Source organism: Lissotriton helveticus, chromosome 12 (assembly GCF_964261635.1).
Source record: "Lissotriton helveticus chromosome 12, aLisHel1.1, whole genome shotgun sequence".
Lineage (NCBI taxonomy): Eukaryota > Metazoa > Chordata > Amphibia > Caudata > Salamandridae > Lissotriton > Lissotriton helveticus.
This window is the reverse complement of record NC_136073.1, coordinates 738,331,982-738,350,835: the sequence shown is the minus strand read 5'-3', so window position 1 is coordinate 738,350,835 and position 18,854 is coordinate 738,331,982. Positions and strand designations below refer to the sequence as shown.

Sequence of the window (18,854 nt, the reverse complement as noted above, 5' to 3'; positions counted from 1 at the left end):
TACAGAAAGGATGAGTATATTTAGGTACAGTCTATATTGTGTAGCAAAATATGTGTAGTATCATTGACAAGTGCTTGATAAGTTGGTGCCAATTGTATATAATTGAACAGCCAGTGTGTCTTTTGTCCTATTATGGACTAGTTCAAAACACTGCTGTATAAGAGGTATCCTCAACGGTTCTAGATGTGCTTAGCTACGTACCAATATATCTGAAATTGATAATGAATTGAGGCTCATGAAAAGCAGCTGCTGATCATGAAATAATTCTCAATTTCGAGGTTTGAACAACAATACCAAGCTGAGGAATTCTTTGTGAAAGCCTAACTGCATGAAGGTGGTAGGCAGCGGGAATTAGTTGTCTTTAATAGGATCTGACCCAACAGGCAGTTGTTGAACAAAGTATCTTCAAGTGATAAGCTGAGAAAGCAAGCGATCCTCACGGGTGAGTAACAGCGGTATACAAGCCCCTGATTGATTCCGACCCAGGCTGCAACACTACTGCATTTCCAGGGGTGTGTAATTTCATAAAATATCTACTTGTCCATGGGTAGGTTGTTTCATAAGTCTACTTGTCCTGTAACAACATACACTCATCCCTTTTGTGTCATGTAATGCAGCGACAAATTATGGCATCAATCTCATTATATAAGAGCTCTGATATAGCCTCTTGATTAAGGCAGGGCTCATCATAGTATGGTTCGAATACTAACAATTCCTTTATGTTTCCACGTTTCCGCAGATCTACATACTAGGGTTGAAGAGAGTGGTAAGCAAAAGTTCCAGGGTTGGAATGCCCTTTTGAGTCTGTGCAAACCTACTAACTTGCATGTTTTAAGGGTTTTCACCAACTCTTCTCTAAGCTTTTCCCATACTGAGAAAGGTTGGAAATTTACTCCCAACAATGGCAGACTTAAAACTTCCCAGGGTGGGAAAAAATTGGCTGGAGGGAAAGTGAACTTGCAAACACTCGCATGAGCAAATCTACACATGCATATTTGCTCATGCTAAAATGGAGTTCACAAATATTTTCTAGGAGAACAATTTCTTGACCAACTTCTGTAAATTCTTGTGAATTCCCAAAAGCCATATATCTACACTTAATGCACGTACATATACCATGGGTGCACTTTTGAGACTTTCTTTAATAATTAGGCCCCTAATTGTGGCGTTAATCATGACCTTTTGTCTTTATTAAAATTCTGTCACTCTCCCCCACTGTATCGGCTGGCTTCACTTGAGTGACCGCATTCTGCTCTTGCACAAGGAGCATATTAGCACACAAAGTAGTTTTGTTTAGTGCTAGGAACTACTGTGTCAATGTGTGCTTTTTGAGCCCACAAACAATTCTTGCTTTTGCCAAGGTTTGTTATAATGGTGAGGATCCCGCAGCTCCCACACCAATAAGGTTTTACAAAAACCATGCCAAAACAAGTCATGCATTGACAAAACCAGAAGGCTGACCATTAATTTCAGACCTACTAGCTTTGCTAATGCTTTTTTTTATTTTTCCCAAAATTTTGAGACTGGTTACACTGATTTTCCATTATGAATATTTTTGGGAAATAGTAGCATGCATCAACACATTTTACTAAATGATGCTGCAAAGAAATGGTACCTGAAATGCTACAGTAGTTTAGCAAAATATTTTTTTCCTATCATTCTGGGAGCATTATACATAGCGCCCTATTTCTAAACTTTGTTCACCCTAATAATAAAGGATTTGCATAAATGAACCATAAATACAAGTTTGAACAGCATTAACACACGGACACAAATATTACCTTAACTACAAACAATGCCCTTCCCCGATCCATAATGTGGTACTGTAAACTGGCAGCCAAAGGGTTTGTGCTGTAAGGGGTTCGGTCCAATTGCTCCAAGCACAAAACACACATGAAAACTTGTTGCCCTTGAGCCCAAACAATATGTCCTGGGCGTCGGGCTATAGGAATTCCACATCCCTGATTTCTTCCTTCTAATTCTCAAATTTCCCACGACCTTTATGCATCCCCATCAACTTTTTTTCCCTCCACTGCACCCCACCACTCATGGCCATTATCCGTATGTGTGTACTTCTGTCTCTTAAATCTCTCTCTCTCCCTGATCATTATCCCTTGTTACATCTTTACATGCCAGACTTCGTTCTACTATTCTGCCTCACAATTTTACCCCCAATCCTACACTTTTACACCAGACTGCTTCCATTACTATAGCCCTCTCTCTCTCTACCACAGCATCCCTCCGTATAACTACTTTCCCGCCTCTGCACTTCTCCAGCCAACCTCTCAACCTCACACTGCACATCTCAGTCTAGCCTCAGCCCCTTAGGGGACAACCTCTATTCGCAATATCTCTACCCTCCAAATCTTCTGTGTCCTACAGCAATCCTCTCCGCAGCTGGCTTACCTCTAGGGACAAACACAAGGAGATGATGGACGGAGCGCTGAAACTTTTCAGACAGTCACCCCAGTCACAGCTGTGGGTTGAATCCATCATCATTCTTTAGCTCACTTCGCCACCTCAGTTCAGACCCAGCTATATATGCAAATCAGTCTTGACCCTGTGCCTCATGGGAACAGCCCAGCCCGAATCTCGTCAGCCAGGCTAGCTTGAATCCAGTGGCACATACCCTGCCAACTTAGTTCTGAACTGAGGTGGCCTAACGGCTAGGGCGCTCGACCTCGGGGATCTGGGTTCGAGTCTCGGTAACAACGCCAAAACCTCCTGTGATTCTGGGCAAATCACTTAATCTCCCGGTGCCTAAAATGAATGTGTGTCCGTCCGTCCTCATGCAACGTAACTGGTGCTATGTAAAGCGCTCTGATATCTGATTCGGTTCGGGTCTAGTTCGCGCTATATAAAACTCTGCAAAAAAAAAAAAAAAAAAGAAGCGATCTAAAGAACGATGATGGATTCAACCCAGATCTGTGACTGGGGGAGAGTGTCTGAAACGTTTCAGTACTCTGTCCACTGTCTCCTTGTGTTTGCTTTGCTCGCCCTACGTTGGCAGGGTATGTCCAGACCTGGGTCCCATGCTCACTTCGCCAATGGATTAAAAGTAGCCTGGGTGAAGAGGTTTGGTCCCCTGAAACCAGTCCCAGGATGCTGGTTTCCGCTCCAGGGAGGACCTGGACTGGCAGTTCGGGCTGGACTGTTCCCATGAGGCATACGGTCGAGACTGATTTGCATATGGCTGGGTCCAATCTGGGGTGGTGAAGTGAGCTAAAGAACGATGATGGATTCAACCCAGATCTGTGACTGGGGGCGAGTGTCCGAACCGTTTCAGCACTCCGTCCATTGTCTCCTTGTGTTTGTTTACCTCTAGGGACCCTTCTCCTACTCTTACTGGACTATACATCCCTTCCCCCTCAAACAGCACTCATTTCTCCCTCCTAATTCATCCATCAACCTCGGTCACCTCACCGGTCCATGGCACCCACCCATTTAGGCTATATCTCCTAATCCATTTTCTTTACCATAGTCTTCACAAGAACTCTCCTTCGAAAAGCTTTCTTACATTAATTGTTAGATGTTTATAGCCTGTGTTTGCAGAACGTTAAACCTAATATTTTTGAATTGTTCTGCACATCACTGTGAATAATCAGAGCTTTTTTAAAAATGAAGGACTGTATGCTTATGCCTGGTGCTTTATATTGTGATTAGTACAGTAATATGTATAAGCAAGGTGCTCAAAATAAATGGATTATAAGCCATATTCCATCCATCACATTATCCTAGACTACAGCCACCATGTGCTGAGTCACTCACGTATCAAAGTGTGGCTCAGGTGCGCTAAATGAACTCAAAGTCGCACACCTCCAACAAAAGCACTGGGATGGTTTTTAGTGACCCTCTTTACCACCAAACTTTTTGAGTTGTGAGTACAACACAATGTTCTAAACACCACAATAACTTGACGCACTCCTTAATACAACACTTCAAAATAGATATACCAACGTACCAGGCGGTGGGATCCCTCCGGGCTGGAAATGATGTGGAACTTGAGGATGAGTCTGTACAGGAGCGACTGTGGTCACTGGGCCAGGAGCAGTAGAAACCTGCGGCAAAGGCATTGGCGGAAGAGCTGGAGGCAGACCAGGGGGCATTGCACCAGGAGGCGGTACAGGTGGTGGGAAGGTTCCAAGGGATGGAATACCTGCATAGAAGAGGAAAAAAAAAGTCAAGAGATTTTTTTAACGTTAGATCATGTGGGGTTGGCAGTTACAAAATAAAAATCTATATGAAAGAAGAATACTAGGTACAACAGTAAAGTGGAAGCATTCAAATCGAACGTATGTTCAAATGAACTCTAAAGAAACAGACAGTAAAGAAGAAGCATTCAAATCGAAAGTATGTTAAAATGAACTCTAAGGAAACAGACAGTAAAGTGGAAGCATTCAAATCGAAAGTATGTTCAAATGAACTCTAAGGAAACAGCAAAGCAGTCGGAATTTAAAAAACGTAACTGTTTTAATGTTACCAAATTTCTTTCACTGTAAGGATTAAAATAAGCATTTATTTCCTCTGATAAAATTGCACAGCAGCAGAGAGCTCGCTTTGATTCAGTGTTTTGCCTGTTTCATGACCGAAGGGGGACTGGAAACACAGCCAATACAATGTCCTACTACTTACCATGGAAGAGGGCAGATTCTGTGTTATGGAATAAAACATGTGTTGTATTACTCTTGTTTCAAAGTTTCTAAAACCTGTGAGCCATCAGTAGGAGGCTCAGCCGGTTGAGTCTGAGCAATCAATTAAATGGGTCATAAGCATACAAGCACTCGGGCGCGAACAACGAGGACAGCCAGGTGCAGCTGATCCCATGTCCAGTCTGTTGTCCTCCAAAGTGCCCCCACCAATCATGTTGACTTAGTGACTTTGTTGAATCACAGATCAAACCGCATTAAACTATTTGTCAAACCTAGGAACTGGAGTATGGAAGGAAAATTACACCAGCAGAGTGGGAAGACCCAATTGCTTTACCTTTTTTGGAATAATAATTTGGGAAATGAGAGGCTGTCTACTTACATTAAAAAATTTCACGTACTACTTATGTTTACTTACAAAAATCTAAGTCATTAGGTGTTTGCATGTGAATGCCTTTTACAAAAGGGGAACATGCAAAGTCTGCGCTTCACTGCTGAGTAAGTTTTGCCAAGCAGGCAAATGGTGCCTTACTTCACACATCCTACTCTTCAAAGAGAGCACAAGAGGGACTGTGGAAGAGAAATGGGATGGGAGTCAGGCATACAGACCTTCAAAGAACATGACAAATCAGACATACAATAGGACTTCATTTGACATTTGTCACTCAAGTAGTGATTCAACTATAAATGTAATCTACTTACCCACTGGAGTGACAGTGCCCTGTCCCAAGGATGAAACAATGGGTGTTGGTGCAGAGGGGGGAGGAGGGGCATCTGCGAACAGCTGATGAGGACGGTCTGCCTGCGAAAGAGGATTCTGTGCTGCCAGCAATCGCTCTGCAGCTGAGCCATGCCGCTCTCCCTTGGAATCCTTTTTGAAGGCGTAGGACACTGTGATGGGCCTGTTGCAGAGGTACTGTCCATTCATAGCCTCGATGGCAGCATCGGAGGCGTCAAAACTTGCAAAGTTTATGAAGGCATAGCCCTTGGAGTTGCCAGTGTCCGGGTCCCTCATGATTTTGGGGGTCTGCAGAATGACACCGAAGGCGCTGAATGTGTCGTATAACAGCTTCTCATCGATCTCAGGGTCTAGGTTGCCAATGAAGATGTTGGCCCCAACGTCCAAATTCTTGTTGTGCGCTGAGGCCTTGTTTACCCGAATTGGTTTGCCATAGAGCTTTATCATGTTCATAATTTTAATAGCATAGTCTGCATCTTCTTCACTAAGGAATTCCACAAATCCATAACCTATGAATCAGGAGTGACATAAAATTACCTAGATTAGCGTTTTAAAAAAATAATAATTTTACAAATATAGCAGTGTGTAAGTTACACCCTCATCCAAAACCAACAACAATTAACTACAGCAACATGTACATTGCAGTCAAAGGGAGAGAAGCAGGAAAACACGTTGGTACTAGACCCCAGGGCCCAGGAGAGAAAACCGAGGTAAGACGTGGGGACCGTTTTACAAGAAGGACAAGCCAACTTCGTCATGCTGGTGCACAAACTGCTGCTGGTAGGATTATAACCATGGTAGAACATACACAGGCTATTGAGCACTTAAACTTCAAGATCAAAAACCAAATTTGGTAATCTTATGCTAGCACTGATGAAATCATAACAAGCAAGACAGGCTTGAAACAGAGCAAGCTAATCTGTCTGATGTCAAAATCTTTTTAGGTCTCGGTACTATCCGGTTCGGCAGAACCGGAAGTAGAGAGATCTTATGTTTCTTAGAGGGGCTCTTTATCCCGCCTCTAATTTTGGCTCTCTCCCTAAACAGAGGCCAGCCATTGGAGGAGAGAGCCATCCCTCTGAATAGGCTCCGTCTTTTTCGGATTTGGGGGCGTCATTTTTGCTGTTCTTTAGCTCATGACGTAGTCCGTCACTCAGGACAGCAAAACCACGCCCCCAAATCCGAAAAATATCTGAAGCTTGAAGCCGCCATTTTCCTGCTGGTAAAGTTGAGGTAGGCTGCTCTTTCCTCGTTCTCGCCGTCTTTTTTCCCGCCGTCCGTGTCTTTTTGTTCCCGTTGTATCCCGCCCCCCTCCCGTTGTCCGTGTTTTTGTATCCCGCCCCCTTTGATGTTGTGAGAACCAGCTCCGATGTTCGGACTTGTTGTCCGTGTCACGCGTGTTCTTCCATTTGGTGTTCTATGCTACTTTCAGATGCATTTCCTCTAGTAGACACACTATCAAGAGGGGCGCTTGTTTGCCGCATGACGTGCTTGCCTACGCGCTGTTTGGGAGAGGGAAGATGGCGGACGGGGAGGGCGAACCGGATCTGGGAGCCAAAGACAACAACAAGAGGAGGATGCCACCAGAGTTGGTGCAGCATCTACGGAAAACCCTACGAGGCTTGGAGACCCGGCTGCGGGAGCAAGCAGCGTGCGAGGCAGCCACGGTGTCATACTGCAAGCATTTCTGCCAGGTGAGAGGGGCGGGAGGCTAGGAGAGAGACAGAACCGCGCTGCTGCTGGAGGGGGGCGGTGCGGCTGCAGTCTGCCGTTGCTCCCGCTGGGCCTTTGTGTTTTCTGCTCAAAGAATCGCCTGCATCTGTAACAGCAGGTGGTGCTGGATGGATTCTAACTAGCTCTGTTTGTAGCTAGTTGTTGGCCCTGCAGGGGAGTGATGCCCTTGCTTGTTGGATGTAAACAACATGATGATCAAGTGTACCCAGGGCTGCTGTTCATGTTTAATCTAAATATCTAGGCTCGGAGAATTCACACAAACATCCCCTTTTCCACAAGGATAACATAACTCGTTCCGTGAGCAAGTGATGAGTGAAGATTGTATGTGTTCATGCATTTTAGGCTGACGTGTTTTATTCCTTGCACTGTCATTGGCAAGATGCGCAGCCGAGTACTCCAGCGTTCTAACAGCAGTTGACTCTGCCACAGCCTGGAGATCCTGTCTCGGCCTGCCGTTGCCAGGGGTAGTGCTCTGTACCGGGCCTGGGCAGGTGTACGGGGCTGGCTTAGCTGCTGGGACCGGGCAGGGCGGCACAGTGGGCGTGCTGGGGCTGTGCTGTGGGCCGAAGCTTGGCCCCGGGGGCCAGGCCTCGTGGTCCCCGCCTCCCAAATCTCGGCTCCCCCGGCCTCCCTGTGTTGTTCTTCCTGCTGCTCTGTGACAGCGGCCCAGAGGAAACGGAACCAGCGGCTCTCGGGCCATGAGTGGCCCCCGGGGCCCCCTTTGCTGCAGCTGCGGGACGTGTCCCTGCAGGACCCCCTGCCGGACTACGAGCTATTCCAGAGGGTGGGCAGCGGCACCTACGGGGATGTCTTCAAGGTATGCGGCCGGGCAGGGCACACTATCGTGGTGTGGGTCGGAGGGAGCGAGCATCTTCTGGAGAGTGGAGGCGAGGGCATCAGGGAAATGGTGAGAGAAACGTCCTGCCACACACAGAGGGGTGAGGGGAAGTGGGCATCCTGTTGAGAGGGGCGAGGGATCGCGAGTCGTGACGTATGGCATCCCATGGAGGAGTGAGAAGAGGGAGGCTACCCTTGGAGGGTGACAGGGGAGAACTGTGCAGCGAATGTGAAGAGGGCATTGCTGGGAGGGGCTTGCCAGCTATCGATGGATGCTGTGGTCGTGCTAGGGTGTAGAAAGAGCTAGTGATACTCGTCAACTCCTCTTGGTGTGGTGAGTGTCTGTGTCACCCTCTTTTTTTGAGGATACTAAGTCTGCAAAAAGATCATCACTCTTACAGATATGTCAGTAAGGTCTATTGAGAGTAAAGGCTGGATGGTGACAGGTTCGTCTCTTGTGTTTTCTGTATTTAAGCACCGATCTTTGTTGATAAGTCCCACCCCTCCCCCCGTCATTGTGCCCTGGGTACTGCACCCTCTCACTCCTCCAGAAACAACACTAAGGTTCCAGCCAGCTGCCCTCTCTGCGGTGCCTGTGCCTAGCTGCACAGGAACGCTTCAGGCAATTAATAACAATAACATGTTTTTAAATAGCGCTTGATATCCTGTTTTTTGCTGTTTCTAAGCTCTATAGGTACCAGTTCCTGCGCTGACTATGGTTCAGCTCTGTGCAGAGTACAGAAGCAGAGATCTGTCTCAGCCCAGGCATGGAATAGGTGGAGCACACACACACACACAGGGGTGTGACAAGCAGGCTGTGGGGTACATGGCAAACTGTCACGGTTTAGAAGTATGGGTACGTCCCAGGACAGTAGGCAGCCCATGGTCTGTCTCTCTACAGTCAGTGCACTTAGTAGATGGACACATAGAAGGGCTGGGAACCTGCCCGGCCCCTGGGAGAGTGGCGAGCGGGGTTGGTAAGCAAGTATTGTCAATCATATGGCACTAACCCAGCTAACGTGGCACTGTACATTGATTGGGATGTGACACAAAGTTGTGTATATCAAGTGGGAACCTACCAGTGAGAACTGCACAGTTCCATATTAAGTGATCAGCCTAGAATCACACATCTCAGTCCAGGTGCCAAGACCAGGACGGCAGCCCGGGTCCCAAAGTCAGCAGGTTAGCCGGTAAACCCTGGGGTGCAGGGGCGGCACCTGAGGCAAGCAGCAGATGTTGGCAGCTGGCATGCTATGTGAACTTGTAAAGCGCTGCGTTCACCTGCTCCTTGGCCTCGAGGTGCTTAAGTGCAGACTGATGGCTGGGGTGATTCTGGCAGAGGTGACCCGTGGGCAGTGGGTCTTCACTCTCCATCTGCGGCACAATTGTAGGATCAGGGTGCCCCTACGGTTTCAAAGGGGTGAGGGTTAATCCTATGACCTTCGGTCCTCACTCGTGTGTGGGAATAGTGTCCTGAGTTGTGTCAGTGCGGTCATTCCTGCAGGAGGCTTCAGGTCTGAAGCCCCCACCTCGCCCCCGTCAGCTGTGCACGCGATGACTTGGACAGGTGAAGGGGTTTGTGCCCTTCCACTGACCCACGTGGCTGCGTGTGAGCAAGTGTGTATGGATGTTTGTGTTATGTGTACAGGTGAGCCCTTCCACTCGGCAGAGCAGCGCATGGCTCGGTTCGGAGTCTTGTCTGGAAGTGCTCTTCCTGGCGCAGGGTCTTATGAGCCTGGTGCCACCAGGGCTTCGTGATTCCCTCTCTCAGTACTTGGGATATACACGTTCCGGTTATGCCCCATTTCTTTAGCTCTAGACTCTGCTGTCCCTGTGTCCTTCAGCCTGGTTTTAACCAACCGATATAACTCCGTGTGTGCGCCTCGGCCCCGCCATGCTTGGTACCCGCGGCTTCCTATGTCTTCAGCGCATGTGTCTCCCTGTATTCTAGGTACCCGTGTCTTCCTGTGTCCTCAGTACCCGTGTCTCCCTGTGTCCTCAGTACCCGTGTCTCCCTGTGTCCTCAGTACCCGTGTCTCCCTGTGTCCTCAGTACCCGTGTCTCCCTGTGTCCTCAGTACCCGTGTCTCCCTGTGTCCTCAGTACCCGTGTCTCCCTGTGTCCTCAGTACCCGTGTCTCCCTTTGTCATCAGTACCCGTGTCTTCCTGTGTCCTCAGTACCCGTGTCTCCCTGTGTCCTCAGTACCCGTGTCTCCCTGTGTCATCAGTACCCGTGTCTCCCTGTGTCATCAGTACCCGTGTCTCCCTGTGTCCTCAGTACCCGTGTCTCCCTGTGTCATCAGTACCCGTGTCTTCCTGTGTCCTCAGTATCCGTGTCTTCCTGTGTCCTCAGTACCCGTGTCTCCCTGTGTCATCAGTACCCGTGTCTCCCTGTGTTCTCAGTACCCAGGTCTTCCTGTGTCCTCAGTACCCGTGTCTCCCTGTGTCCTCAGTACCCGTGTCTCCCTCTGTCATTAGTACCCGTGTCTCCCTGTGTCCTCAGTACCTGTGTATCCCTGTGTCCTCAGTACCCTTGTCTCCCTGTGTCCTCAGTACCCGTGTCTCCCTGTGTCATCAGTACCCGTGTCTTCCTGTGTCCTCAGTATCCGTGTCTTCCTGTGTCTTCAGTACCCGTGTCTCCCTGTGTCATCAGTACCCGTGTCTCCCTGTGTCATCAGTATCCGTGTCTTCCAGTGTCCTCAGTACCCGTGTCTCCCTGTGTCATCAGTACCCGTGTCTCCCTGTGTTCTCAGTACCCAGGTCTTCCTGTGTCCTCAGTACCCGTGTCTTCCTGTGTTCTCAGTACCCGTGTCTCCCTGTGTCCTCAGTACCTGTGTCTCCCTGTGTCCTCAGTACCCGTGTCTCCCTGTGTCCTCAGTACCCATGTATCCCTGTGTCCTCAGTACCCGTGTCTTCCTGTGTCCTCAGTACCCGTGTCTCCCCGTGTCCTCAGTACCCGTGTCTCCCTGTGTCCTCAGTACCCATGTCTTCCTGTGTCATCAATACCTATGTATTGCTTTGTCCTCAGTACGTGTCTCCACGTGTTTTCAGTACCTGTGTTTCCCTGTGTCCTCAGTACCCGTGTCTTCCTGAGTCCTCAGTACCGGTGTTTCTCTGTGTCCTCAGTACATATGTCTCCACATGTCTTCAGTACCTGTGTCTCTCTGTGTCCTCAGTACCTGTGTCTTTCTGTTTCCTCAGTTCCTGTGTCATCAGTACCTGTGTCTCGCTGTGTCATCAGTACCTGTATCTTGCTATGTCCTCAGTACCCGTGTCTTCCTGTGTCCTCGGTACCTGTCTTCCTGTATGCTCAGTACCTGTGTCTGCTGTGCCTGTGTCTTGCTGTGTCCTCAGTACCTGTGTCTGCCTGTGTCATCCGTACCCGTGCTATTGTGTGTCCTCTGTATCTGTCTTCCTGGGTCCTTATACCTGTGTCTCCCCTGTGCCCACAGAACCCTGCGTTTTCCTCTGTCCTCTGTACCCTGTGTCTTCCTGTGCCCTCTGTATCTGTGTCCCCACCTGTCCTCAGTACCTGTGCCTCCCTGTGTCCACAGAACCCTGTGTTTTCCCTGTCCTCTGTACCCTGTGTCTTCCTGTGTCCTCTGTATCTGTGTCCCCACCTGTCCTCGGTACCTGTGCCTCCCTGTGTCCTCAGTTCCTGGGGACATGAATGTGCCTCCCTAGGGGTACATCAGCGGAGCAAGACATAGTTCTGCTGTCTGTGGCCAGGCGAGGGATAGCTCTGCTGTCTGCAGGGAGCGAGGGTTCCGTCACCTGGAAACGTGATGCCTGTCGTCTAAAAAGGGAGGGCTCGCTGTGCTCTCTGGGACCCGGGCTAGGGTTAAGTCAGGTGACCGTGAAGAAGAGGCATGTTTTTCACAAGGGAGGGATAGCTCTACTCTCGGGCTAGGGTTACGCCAGGTAAAGAAGAGGCGTGTCATTCACAAGGGAGGGGTAGCTCTGCTTCCTGCGGTGAGCGAGGGTTCAATCAGCTGAAGGAGGGATAACTCCGGGGCCATTCTTAAAGTAGAGATAGATCTGCTCTCTAGAGTGGACAAAGGCTCTACCAGCGAGGGACAGCTGTGCTCTCTGCATTGAGTGAGAGCCTCATCAGCTGAAGAAGGGATAACTCTGTTGTCGCACAAAGGGAGGGATAGCTCTGCTGTTAGCGAGGGTTCAATCGGCTGAAAGAGGGATAATTCTGTTGTCGCACAAAGGGAGGGATTGCTCTGCTGTTAGCGAGGGTTCAATCAGCTGAAAGAGGGATAATGTCTGTCTGTGTGTGTGCGTGGCTCTGTCTGTGTGTGTGCGTGGCTCTGTCTGTGTGTGTGCGTGGCTCTGCCTGTGTGTGTGCGTGGCTCTGCCTGTGTGTGTGCGTGGCTCTGCCTGTGTGTGTGCGTGGCTCTGCCTGTGTGTGTCTGCTTGGCTATGTCTGTGTGTGTGTGCGTGGCTCTATGTCTGTGTGTGTGTGTGTGTGTGTGGCTGTCTGTGTGTGTGCGCGGCTCTGTGTGTGTGTGTGGCTCTGTGTCCGCAAATACTCTCTACTACTCTCTAATGCTCACCTATTGCCATTGTAAATGACAATACCATTTATTTATGTTTAAAAAAAAAATGAAAAAAAAATGTCATGAGCAATGCCAATAGCTCTACCTTTAATAATGCCGAGACCATTGCATTGTAAATGCTTGTTTTTTAATGTGCACTGTATTAATCATTAACGTTCAAGCGAACTCTTATTTCTTGTAAAATTGCATGATATTATTGTTTGTGCCCACTGCTGCAAACCAATAATTGCTGTTAATTATCAGTCTATTTGCTATGTGTATGATCGTAAGAAAAGTTATTAAACTTAATTATCCAGCAGCTAAGACAACCATGATATTACTTCACCCCAACTCCCACTAGTCCACCATAAAATCCATCCCATTCTACTCTGACAGGCCCGTTCGAATATCTTTTTGTACATGTGTCACTGTTGTACATGCTTAAAATGAATACCACTGGAGCAACAAGATTCCTTCATCCCTCTATCTATATTGCCCATTTTCCACCTTTCCTATCACCCCACCTAAGATTTGAGGTAACCATAGGGGGGCACCTAGTGTTATAAAAAATGAATTAGACAACATACCCAAGTAAGAATCAGACAGCCACTGGTGAATTTGAATGCAGAAAATGAATAAATCATAAGGGCTTAACTGGGTGAGCCAATTCAATCCCTCATCTTCAGGGCTACGATACAGAATACCAAAAGCTTATCCAAGACAATGGTGCCAACTTGACGAGCTGGAGTGATCTGAAAAAACAACCTAACCTTCCCAGGGCTTTCTTTACTTTTACTTCCATACATTTCCTCAGCTAGTTGATGAGAAGTGACAACTGCTGGTTATTTGATCTTCAGACTAAATTACACAAAGTAAAGACTGAAAAAACCTTTGGGGAACATGATGGACTATTAGAGAGCTTACTGACAGAATGATGAACATTTGATAATAATTTTATTTTATTTTATGCTGTGTGGTTGGAGGGACTGAACATTTCCTGCATTAAAAATAGGGATGCACCTCTTTGTAGACATGGTACTGCTGTTCACGTCCTGTATAGTTAGTATGAAGCAGACGTGGCGGCATACAGATTCTTAGGACTTGTTAGACCTGGGGAAAACTGTTCTCTCTCAAGTGGCATGTGGGCTACTGGCATCACTCATGTAACTTCCACTTTAATGTGACCCCCGGACCTTAGCAGTAACAGCTCAGGTGTGTCAATACTACTACTTCAAGGCAGCAGCATCAAAATCTGCAGATAGGACCATCATCTTACACAAAAGTGTGTCTGCAATGCAGCCAGAAAATTCAATTTGAAAGGCAATCCACCTCATATAGGTTCTATGACTTTAGAAAGAGGATAAGCACGCCTTGTCTGGAAGATGAGCATAAACACAGGACAGAAACAATCCTACCTTGTTCCAATTCCAAGTCCTTCTTTGCTAAGGATGCAGATCCAGAGAACAGTACTGCAAGGGCTGCTGTGATCCAGATCTCGTGACTGCAATCCCATAAATGAGGGGACATATCCTGAAGTCTGCACAGTTTGCTGGAGAAGCTGTGCCTCTGCTAACAGCTCAGAAGCCCGACTGCCCACAAAGCGAAAAACATCCCTGGCCCTGAATGAGGGGAGACTACAGTAGGAGAACCCCAGTTGTGGTCCTGCAGTGTGGCGTACCATAAAGCAGACCTGTTCAGGAGTCTAACTGGTGCCGGCCCACTCTGACAGAGGCACTCATGCCTCACTACTGTGTGCAGCATTTAGTTTTGCTGTGACATTAAACAACTTCTCATGTTAAGAGGAGCACTGGGCAGGACAGGGTTGCTATATCGGTTTAACTGCTTGAGCAAATACTTTTTCCCCCCCACACGACCTCCCTGAGAAGCCTTGGACTGCTCTCCCTCGCCACCTTAATAGTCAAGTACAGAAAGGGAGTACTGGGCCCAGTTTGTGAAGTCATCATAGGACATACACAAGAGCCAAACCATCCTTACAGGCTTGGTTGAGGCCATGTAGTCCTGAAACCTCTGCGCCCTTCGAATGGGGACTGAGAACACTGACTTGGTATATGTAATCATGCGTTTTGCAATGGGGACTTATGACCAGAATAACACAACGTCTGTACATTCTGAGAAATAAAAGGTGGAGCCATCTGAAACATTAAACTTAAAAGCAAAGCTCCTTCTATTTATAATGTGCGTCTGGTGATCGGAGAACCAATGATCAAGTTTTTTAAATGTGGATTACTTTTGCATGTTGCCAAAATGGAAAAGCAATACCCCAACTCATCCAAAAATGAAAACAAGATTGGACAGTAATTAGATGTTTGTTTCTGTGAACCTATATGCACCTAACTGACCTGACTGCACTTCCTAGCCAACAAAGCTTACAATGAAAGCACTACACATCCATGATATCAAATTGATCAATATCAACTCCTGCTACATGCATCAGAAATTGGTTAACTAAAAAGGGGTCTCTAAGCTATAAACAACTTGACTGAGAACATGCAACGATTGTTTACAAAGAGTTTTTGATGTATAAGGAGGAGCATGTAGTAACCAACCAAATATACCAGCTGCAGTCTGACCTGTAACAGACTGAAGCTTTCCACACGAGATACTTATTTTGCAAATGGTGCAATATGCAAAGTTACGTACAGCTTTAGCGGGGAGTAGCAGCCATTGGTGAATAATAAATGCTTCATTAAGACACACCATGACTTTTTCAAAAGCCTTTTTGTTTTTAAAAGATTTTAAACACAGTGTATTAAATGGGCACTGGCAAAGCCAATCAGTTTCTCCTATGTGATTTCTACTGGCTTTATCTGAGTGTTGTGGTGCGTGAATGGAGTGGCAGTGTGGCTCGGTGTTGAATTGTGTAGCATGGAATTGTGCCCTGTGGAGTGGAATTGTGTGGCGAGGAATCGAGTGTCATGGAGTGGAAATGTATGGCTTAGAGTGGCCTGAAATTGTGTGGTGTGATATTGTGGGGAGGGAAGCTGTGTGGCATGGCGTGGAATTGTGTGGCATGGTGTGGAATTGTGTGGTATGGAGTGGTATGGGCAAGAAGCAAAGCAGAGACTGGGTGGGAGGGGCAAGAAGCAAAGCGGAGACTGGGTGGGAGGGAGGGGCAAGAAGAAAAGCGGACACTGGGTGGGAGGGAGGGGCAAGAAGCAAAGCGGACGCTGGCTGGGTGTGAGGGGCAAGAAGCAAAGCGGAGGCTGGGTGGGAGTGAGGGGCAAGAAGCAAAACGGAGACTAGGTGGGAGGGAGGCGGAGAAGAAACAGCACCTCAATCACACCACGGGCAGAGGATGAAAACCAATTAAGATGAATCAATCTGCGTTGGGTCCATGCTCTACAAAAAGAAGAGGAAGTGGCGCCTGGCACACGCTGGCAAATTAGAAGGCAGAAAAAAGTGTGACAATAATGCCAATGCATGCTAAGTAATCGGCGGGCTCCAAGCCCTTTTAAGTAAACATTAGCCCTTGCAGCGACAACAGTGCATGCGCTGTTGGTAGGCAAAACCTAAAAATGCCTACATTGAGCATTTAGCACTTTGTGAGCATTGATAAAGAATTGCAGTAAGTAAACCTGTGGGTTTTGCTTTGTATGTCAAAGAAGTATGAAGAGGTAGAAACCCAGAGACTATGCAGCCCAAAAATGGGCTATTGTCCAAGAGAGACTGTTTTACCTTAATGTGGGTAATATCCCTAAACCCACAATGGCAAGAGACAATTTAAGGTAAATCGGATAGAGGATTTATAATGCTACAATATTATACATTTATTTCAAGAAAGAGCTCAGAGACTAATTGTTTAAGTTCAATTGATATAATTGCATTATAGACTCAGATCGTATTCATTTTCCTAAAAATTGGAGAATTACCTCATTGAGAATGTGTGCAATATTGTAAACTGTCAACCCAATTTAACTTAAACTGGGGTTTTGCTTTGATACCTTGTTAATCTGCAACAAAAAATATAATAAATTGTTTAGCGAAGTCTGTGCATTTTGATTGGCTGGCATACTTAAGATAAGTATTTATTTTAGTGTTAAACACTGCCAGCTGCATTCCTACTGAGGTCAATCATACCATGTCGGTAGAAAGGTCTATTTTTGAGTTTTGCTGGGTTTCTTTGAGTTTTGCTCAAGCCAAGTATGCAATATCGTGCGATCCTAGCCACGGGCAACAGGTGGCTGTGCTGGTGGGTGAGTGGAGGAGGGATTGAAGGCGCTGAGAAACTTTTGAGGTAGATAAATGAAGAAGAGTTCTAGAAGAAATTCATGTCTTTTCAAAAGTTAATCCCCACAACACTGTCAAAAGTTACATATGGATACAATGTTTTCAGTCCTGCATACTGCCATTTAAAGATCTTACCATCTCCCTTGGATTACTAGCTGCTAATGCACCTCTTGATTCACAGCATAAGTGGCCCCATTTGTATGCAAGAAGAACCAAATAAAACAAAATCATCTTGCCCTTCATCAGGAATCAAAAGGGAAGGAGATCAGCATATTGCAGAACTTGATACGACTCCGCGCGGCACACAGTACTGGAAATATTCCTATTCACTTCACATCTGACTTAACACAATGCAAATCAACAATGATTAAAATACAATTATGTGCAACATAAATATGTATTGTTCAAACATGACTTCCTAATTCCAGTTCCTAAAAGCTCACCTTGATGTTGGCCTGTAACCCTGTCCTTGGGCATGTGTGTATTGACCACTGGTCCTGCTTGAAGAAACAGCTCCCATAACAGCGGCTCGCTCACTTTCTCATCGAGGCCACCAACGTACACTGTTGCATCTGGAAATATAATTAATACAACATTGGGTGAGCTTGACAGTAGTCAGTTGAACTGTTTGGTACAAAACAATTATGCTTCGGACAAGTGCATAATTATTCAGAAGATTTAATGACTGCTCGGTAATGTGAAGTGGCATTTTGTTTATCTTGAAAAGTAGATTACATCAACGGATTAGTTAGTACTAATTCTAAAATTAAAGGTCCAATGAAATGCAGTACTTTATTACCTTATTTCTAAACATGTTGTTTTGACATGCAAGAGATCTGATGCGCAGGGAAATCTTAACAGGTTATGCAGCTGACAGCATAGCAGCCATTCAACCACTTCTGGATGGGGGCTTTCAGCAAATAAACTGGGTCTAGAAGATGCAACATTAGGAGGGTACATTGTACAGGTTTGGTGTTCACTCAAGTACAACTACAAATTATTATCAAGCTTCCTACTCACATTATCTAGCATTCCTAATCAGAGATTTTAACACCTAGATTACTATATTTTGTTTATAGATATCCAACCAATGTCCTTCCCAATCTAGAGAGGGTGGACTTTCCCAAATAGCCATAACGGCACGACAGGTCATCTATTTTGAACCTATAGTCTCCTAGCTTACTAGTGATCTCATGTGTAACACTACACTGTGCCACATCTTGCTGCTTCCAAGGACTCGTATATGTATGATTTTTGTTGACACTAATTATGCTCACTTCCTAAAGCAAGTGAAAGTCTGGAACCTATGGAAATTAAACGTCTTACCAAATAAATGAAAAATGAAGAAAAAGGTTTAGCCAGAATGGACTCTTAACAGATACTCTATAGTAGAAATTGCAGCTTCTTATTGCTTCATTAATGTTTATCTTCTGGAGATCCAAATTCTGCCCTATATAAATATGGTCACATCAACCGAAACATCCTCCCCCATCCCATCCGCACCATTCCCACCCCATCCGCCCGCTCCAATCCAATCACATCCGCCTGCTCCAATCCAATCCCATCCCCCGCTCCAATCCCATTTCATCTGCCCCAATCCCATCCCATCTGTCCGCTCCAATCCCATCCCATCCGCCCCAGTTCATCCCCATCCCCCCACTCCAATCCCATCCGCCCGCCTCACCCCAATCCCATCCTATCCGACCACTCCAATCCCGCCCTGCTCCAATCCCATCCATCCGCTCCAATCCCATCTGCCCTAATTCCATTCATCCCATCCGCCCACTCCAATCCCATTTGCCCCAACCTCGCTCCGCTCCAATCCCGTCCATCCCATCCCCTCCAATCCCATCCCATCCGCCCAGCTACTATCCCATCCGCCCCAATCCCGTCCCATACGCCCCATCCCGTCCCATCCCATACGCCCCAATCCATCCCATATGCCCCAATCCCATTCAATCCGCTCCTCTCCAATCCCATCCGCCCCAATCCCATCCCATCCGCCCCAATCCCATCCCATCCGCCCCACTCCCATCCCATCCGCCCCAATCCCATCTCATCCGCCCCAATCCCATCTCATCCGCCCCAATCCCATCCCATCTGCTCC

At 46.9% G+C, this 18,854-nt stretch overlaps 1 protein-coding gene across 1 annotated transcript in view; it reads right to left on the bottom strand.

Moving 5' to 3' along the window:
- The window catches only part of SF3B4 (splicing factor 3b subunit 4), a 56,818-nt gene that overhangs the window by 17,126 nt on the left and 20,838 nt on the right, over positions 1–18,854 (bottom strand). Inside the window, exons 2-4 of the mRNA XM_078669044.1 lie at positions 17,191–17,319; positions 5,349–5,894; positions 3,962–4,156 (exon numbers count right to left, since the gene is read on the bottom strand). Of these exons, the coding sequence (XP_078525170.1) occupies positions 3,962–4,156; positions 5,349–5,894; positions 17,191–17,319 (870 nt within the window). The remainder of the gene's footprint in view (positions 1–3,961; positions 4,157–5,348; positions 5,895–17,190; positions 17,320–18,854) is intronic.